Genomic DNA, 7,242 nt, shown 5'->3' on the forward strand with positions numbered 1-7,242 from the left:
CAAAGAAAGAAAACATAACAAAATGGACAGCCCAACAAAAACACTTACAGGACCTTATAAAAGCCGTAGCATAACCCCTGCTTGGAGAATAGGCACTCGCGAGACGGTCGCTCCAAACGACCCGGGGACGGCGCCGACTGGGTAGGCGGCGGTAGCAGTCCGATGGAGTCATGGTCATTACATTAATTACTATCAGATAGGCACGACTTCAAAGTCATCAGCTGTCACCGTTATCAGACTAAAAGTGATGTCATAGCTGATTATCAGGCCAGCTGGGCATATATACATTCGTATTTGTGATGTCGCGTGCAAATCTAGCGCGATATTAGACATGAATGCAAATATATTGAGCTGGAATAATTGCTTCGTCATGTCCGTCAAATTCAGCAGGGAAAACTTTTATCACCTTTGACATCGAGGATACACGATCTGAAGACATGGTCACATTTCGTATTTATTTTGTTCTCATCGGAAAAATCAAAATCCGCTAACAAATAAAAATCTCGACCTTGTGCTCTTCTAAGAGACGGGCGTTTTCACCCCAGAAGAATGACACTGGGATCACAACTATTTTTGATGATTTTTGATAATCTACTTTTATAAGAGCCACTGAAGTATCCACTTCTATTCCTTCTCGTCCGTGTCTTGACTTTAGAACTGAGGTTACAACTGCAATCGACGCCATGCACCACTTCATCATATTTGGTGTATCATGATAGTCTGTACGTCGTATGTGTATGTGTGTGTGCGTGTGTGTGTGTGTGTGTGTGTGTGTGTGTGTGTGGTGTGTGTGTGTGTGTGTGTGTGTGTGTGTGTGTGTGTGTGTGTGTGTGTGTGTGTGTGTGTGTGTGTACCTGTGTCTGAGTCCTGTTTTTGTATAGTACGGGAATACATCATACATGCATAGCTAGATACTGTCCTTGGTGCTGAACGGACAGAGAGCAGGACCCTACCGCAATCAGTGTAGATCACCATGTAATGCGTGTACGTAACTACAAATGAGATGCAGGGCACATCCACCTGTATTGTATGCTCCTCTCCCACGTACACGTCAGTTTTACTACAGCCCGTGTCCTCTGCGCCATCCTGAGTGGTTCTCTTGTTCTCCTCCACTGCGCGTGAGGATGAGGCATCATTTTCTCTGTCTGTCGGTGGCACTGCTGTGTCGTGGCGGGAAAATCCAGCAGCTTAAAGAAGAAAAGTCGAATGAATATTTCTATGTATTTAGAGACTGCTGATTAATGAATTTGTAAAATGTGACTATCTAAAGATGAGATTCGTGTGTCAGACAAATAGGACAATACCGGAAGTTCTGCTGCAGTTCCAGGGGGAACTTTACTTATCTTATGCTGACCACAAATAGATTGTACATATCAATTCTGTACAAAATGTAAGCATTCTGAGAGAACCTATGATCGTCTTATATCTTGTCTAAAATTTTATGAAAGAAATTGGGAAAGTTTGCGAAAATTTCCTTTTCGTTTAGGGGGGATACACGGATATTTCAAACAGTGGACTCCGTCGTTGTCGATCAAACTGCATTTATATAGAGTCCCTACCAGACAGTCGACTGACATGAATGCTATCAATGTATACGTATTCATGATGATTGTTGGACCCAATGAAATTCACTTAACCATGATGTCTCTTCTTCTTGTTACTGGCAGATTTTAGACATGCTGTTCGTAAAATCCGCTAAGCTGGTCCAAAGCGCATGTCTTAATTACTTTCAATCCACATTCCTGTAAATGCATTAGAAATTTTTACCAGACTGTGCTGTAGTTTCATTGCTAAATCCAAAATCAGCGAAGCATTGGGTTACATGTACACTACTCCGTAACTTTGCAGTAGACCCACTGTGTGACATTGGCATAGTGAACAGCAGCCACATGGTTACTGCCATGCGCACTGGGCTACCAGACATTAGAAATGGTAGCCAGCGGTGCAAAGTTTCGGTAACTCCGCGCTCTAAAACGTACACCGATCGATACCAATTCCATTTCCCACTGTCTACAATAGAATGAAATGTCAACACCGTGTTTGTAGAGTCGGGCTGGGAATAGACTGTCCAGATTACTGGCGTTACAAAAAGGTGCCATAATTGAGCACTTTGCAGGCCGGATTGTCAGGGTAGCAGGCCCGCCGTCCGCGCATCGCGCCCGGGAAGCATGGCCACCTGTTACCCCCTGTTCACCCTGTGTACGGATTGGCCCTGCACATGTTTTCCTCTACTTCAAATATTATCGTACCGCGGATAAATTCTAGTCGGAGTTGTTTATCCCACAGGATTTTTGTCCACCGTGGTGACCCAAGTATGGGACAATATTGCTATCTTATCGATCAGCCCTTTTATTAACCCCGCGCAGTTACTTTTGTGTCAACTGCGGTGTAGAGAAAAATGTGTCAAAAATGCACACACAGGTGCAAAAAGCTGGGAAACAGTCTGGGGGTCATTCAAATGTTCAAAACACCCCCGACACAAACTTTGTAACCATTATCAAACGCTGTCCATGGTAGCTAGGCGTTTTACTAGTTTGAATGGACATTATTGCGTCACTCTCCAAAAGGCAGGGACCAGAATGAGATACAAGCCGGCCTTGTGGTTACTTCTGACTTCACCCGTGGAAACTTTAATTTCCCGATAAAGTCCCTCCCAAATCTGAAGATCAAGTGTCAAAATTGCTGCTGTGATAACTCGCCAAACATAATAACAGACTCCTTCCGTGTTGGATGTAGAAACATGACTGTGGTATCGGCAGATTGCCCTAATGGCGATTTAATACAGTGGTGGAATTGTAAGGGCTGACTAGCGGCACCCAGAGACAGCTATCTCACCTAGTAACACAAATATTCACAAATAAAGACCCCTGGCTAGATAGCTTAAGCTTATATAAGCCATGACTGGTCAAAATCACTGTTTAAACCATATAAAGAACGTTCCCGCCTTACACCATGTCCTAACCTTTGATAGATGCGATCGTAAGAACTGACCTTTCTTCATTTATAGCAGGCATAACATTTGTAAAGGGTGCCTGAGTGTTCCTTCTGCTAAAGCCTACGGAATTGACGAATTCTAGATCTTGTAATTGTGAATCATCTTATGAGAACATAAAAATAAGACATTATGTTAAAGATTTGACTTGATAGAAACGGTTTCTTAGCCAGGTTAGCACCTCCTTCGACCCCAAGACACAGTGTCCACGTGTATACAACACAACAAACTCGGTGGGAAATCTCTACTTCAGCGGGCACTTTAGAGTCAAGATGGCGGAGCCGAAAGCTTGAAAGTGTTCTTCATGCGCAATCACAAGAAGCCAAATTAGAACAAACGCACATCTGTGGAAGTTTGTTTCGGTTTTTGCCATAGCATCGCCCCCAAACAGACCTCAATGAGGACAGGGTCTGGCAAATCCTTTGTTCATTTATTGCCCAAGAAGGTTTTCAAGTCATCATAGGATACTTATCCAAATCTGCTAAGACAATAGTATATTTTAGAAGACTATCAGCAAAGCTGTTCAAATGTTAAAACGAAGAAGCGCACAAAGCATTCAAATGGAGTTACAGTTGTATATGGATTCTGAATGCAAAATTATACATTTGAAGCGCTGGTATGAAACTATTTCTTAGAGGGAAATAATGTCTGATTTACCCTGTCACAGTACATTTCACCGTAATTTGAATAGTCGTTATGAAAATTGAACCATTCTTTCTTCGTCGATGAAGGTTAGACGTCCAGGTGAGTTAAGTTAAGTTATAAGATAAACCAAATAGCAGATACACAAGCAACTGGATATGGTTTTGGAAACGGTCAGACGTTTCAGGTAGCATCAACACACTTTTACCACACACACGCACAACAGCTATGATTCCCAACGTAGTCTATCAAAAGGCGATTGAAGCGGCTAAAACTGACGAAGTGTCACTGACAAAAGGTAGTGAATTCTATCTGAAATGTCAATTGCTTGAGTAACTGCATTTGGGCGTATCTTATAACCTGGATGTCTCACCTTCATCGACGGGTCATTTATTTCATTGCGCTTTTGAATTTCGTTCCAAATCAGATCAAACCAAACATTGTTCTTGAATGTAGCGAAGTACGCTGAAAAATTCTGCCTGCATCTTCAATCTTTGAGTAAGAAGCATGTAGTTCTCCAGACGACAGCTATAATCAGTGACTGCATATCTGAGAAACAAACCACTTTGGCTTATCGTCCTGTGCGGGCTGAAACAGCGCACGTACCCATAACCAACCCTCTTCAGCGGTGTTTTCGCAGGGTTGTATCCCAATATTTAACATATGTTCCACTTATGGAATGTAAACTGAAAGAAATAATTTGACACAACTTTCGGAAACGATTGAGTTCGCAGTTTGTCAGTGTAATCCAGACTGACTTCGCATGATGTCAAACGTTCTTCAGTCTGTTGTAAGGTGCGTGTAGATTCAAACAACTTCTGTTGATACATATACGATGATTGCGTCATATGGTAAAACCTTCTCTTAGAAATAAAATGCTACATACAAAAGTTACCGACCAGGACATGATTTTAGTCCTGAGATTTGTTGTTTTGGAAAAACGTGCTAACTAGAGTAAGATGTACTAATGATGGGCATAAAACTTTGATCCATTTTTTTTACCAGGTAAGACATTCGTTATGGTAAAAATGGCCCAACATCCCCGCAAGCCCATTTTTACCAGAAGGAAATTCATTAACCCCATTATAGTCGAAACAGTTGTAGTGAAAAATAGATCAACTGATCATAAATACAATTAGAACCATTTTGGGATTAACACGTTTTTACACATAAACGTAAGTCTGTAAGGATTACATCTGATGCATTTTCTTTCCAAGCACTTAAGAGCTCTAGCATCACGCCATGCAAGCTAACTGTGGTCATGCAATGATTAGGGAGAACTACATCTGTGGACAGTTCTCTAGAGGGTCAAATAAACACTAATACCAATAGGGTTACTAAACAGGCTACAGGGACACAAGCATTGACAGGCTCTATTATTTTTAACCATGAATATTCGGCCAAGAATTAAAGACACACCATAGCGTATTTGTCAAGTTTGTAAAACTGAGTTTTTTTTTTAAGGGATTGGTGATTTGCTATGAGTTTCAATAAAATTTAAAATTGTGCATATTTCTATTTGCAAGACTGTATCTGTATCAATATAACCGGTATAACAGTCGTTCGTTATATCACCACCTTGTCTGTACTGTCGACTTGAGTGTGGTTCATAGCTTGATGATAGTTTTTACAATGTTGAGAACAATGTACTACGACTTATTTCTGCAATCGATGAGCTACTCTCTTTCATAGATACAATATATAAAGCCCTATAGTGTCCCATGTGTTTTACAATGGAAAAAGATGTAATTTCTGCAACCGATAAGCTACTTTCTTTCATAGATACAATGTATAAAGCCCTATAGTATCCCTTGTGTTTTACCTTGGAAGAAGATCTTGGTACGGAAGTAGGCTATGACCAGACGGAAGACAGTCTGTGAGTCCAGTTTCCTCTGCAGGGTGGCCCGGTCCACCGGTAACAGCGCCTCCATGGCCTTGATCTGCTCACGATGCTTGTCCCTGTACCGCTTCGACTTGAAGCTGTAAAACACAACAGAAAAAGTCTTTATATGCAGGTTTTAGCTAAATCCCTTCGACGTATGGAGTGGTACCTTTTCCCAACCGACCCCTGCTCAGGAATAAACTCTGTGGTGTGAGGCTACAAAACGTAAATGTGATAGACAGTGCGAACAAACTGTTCAGCATTTACGCTGGGGAAAAGACAACACTAACTTCTGTAATCGGTAACAGAATATGTACAGACTTTAGGGATTCTAATGTCATCAAAACTTTACTTAACCATATCAATAACATCTACGGCGTTAGAAAGCCACGGGGTGAGCCAAACTGTGCTTCTAAGTGTCAACAAGTCAAATGCAACATGTAGAGCATTGATACATACGTTTGCACAACATGTATCCACTGTTAAATCATCCAGCCATTCGTTCCATTTCGGTATTCATACATAAGCGCTGCGACATGGCAGTATTGATTGCTCAGACATGGCCGCCGTTCCATGTACGTACTACATGTAGTCGGCACTGCGTTAAATGGTGAACGCCGAGCTGTTTATCTTTTGCCCGGTACAAATATTGCGAAGTTTGTCCGGAAGCCCGTACACACAACACCAACCTCTCAACTCACCACTAGGCTGTGCCAAAAATAAATCCATGTATAGAGCTGTTATCTACTACCCACTATGACGTTGATATAAAAAACTGGTACTATAGCTTCATAGTTATCACATAGAAAATCTAAATCACAAATTGATAGATTGCTACGAAGAATATCTGCTATTCCCTCTAACAACCATAGCACGGTGAAAACTAGACGATGCAGTGCTGTAAGCTAGGTAAGCTAGATACAGAGGCAATGTCATACCAGTTTTTCATCACTCGGTACATCTTCGAATAGCTTTTAGCCTCAGAGCTCTATGAGCAAGCAACTTTCACCGATGCCAACCCCGGATGGCACCTTACGTACAGGCAAAGGTACTGAGTCCGGGTTAGTTTAGAGTGGGACTGTTTCTTTTATCTTGCACGAATCGCATAAACAACCAACAAAACTTCAACTGACTTCTCGCCTGCGGATGCTTCCGTGGCGACAACTGATAATCCTGACAGCAAACATGTTTTAACCGCCATGTCCAGATATTTACAAGTTTTACCGAGGAAATGCATAATCTCAGGCGAGCGTGTTCCTCATCTACAAAGCAATTCCACAGGGCTATACTGAATACCTCACTGGCTGGACTAAGGACGACCTTGTTGTCCCATTTTAATGGACACGACAATACTTTCGAATTCTTTTCTTTGTTTAGGAGACAGGTTGAAGAGGCCGATTCATACATGTACAGTTAATAGGTACCATCTCACCCAAATTTCAAACAGATGAATGGATCTTTACATTTCACATTTGTGCGTAGGGTGTTTTGAGGCTTCCCCATCCATATACAGGCATGCCAGCTTTACGTCCCACCTGAAATAATCAAACAGGTGCTGAAGTTACAGTGAAAAGGACAGCATACACAGGACATGGCATTTTTTGGTGATCTGTAACAAAATCAAATGCATTTATCTTGCGGGGTTTTAAATTTGTGCTAATCAAATCTTAAAAATTAAATTTTACAGTCAGGGCTCGAGATACTTTTTGTCTGCATACCTGCACTC

The 7,242-nt window shown here is 41.6% G+C and overlaps 1 protein-coding gene across 1 annotated transcript in view; it reads right to left on the reverse strand.

Annotated features, from left to right (window-relative positions):
- LOC118413579 (aryl hydrocarbon receptor nuclear translocator homolog) overlaps positions 1 to 7,242 on the reverse strand; it is a 15,726-nt gene that overhangs the window by 4,604 nt on the left and 3,880 nt on the right. Inside the window, exons 2-3 of the mRNA XM_035817106.1 lie at positions 5,457 to 5,614; positions 850 to 1,187 (exon numbers count right to left, since the gene is read on the reverse strand). Of these exons, the coding sequence (XP_035672999.1) occupies positions 850 to 1,187; positions 5,457 to 5,614 (496 nt within the window). The remainder of the gene's footprint in view (positions 1 to 849; positions 1,188 to 5,456; positions 5,615 to 7,242) is intronic.

This window comes from Branchiostoma floridae, chromosome 4 (assembly GCF_000003815.2).
Source record: "Branchiostoma floridae strain S238N-H82 chromosome 4, Bfl_VNyyK, whole genome shotgun sequence".
NCBI classification, from domain to species: Eukaryota; Metazoa; Chordata; class Leptocardii; order Amphioxiformes; family Branchiostomatidae; genus Branchiostoma; species Branchiostoma floridae.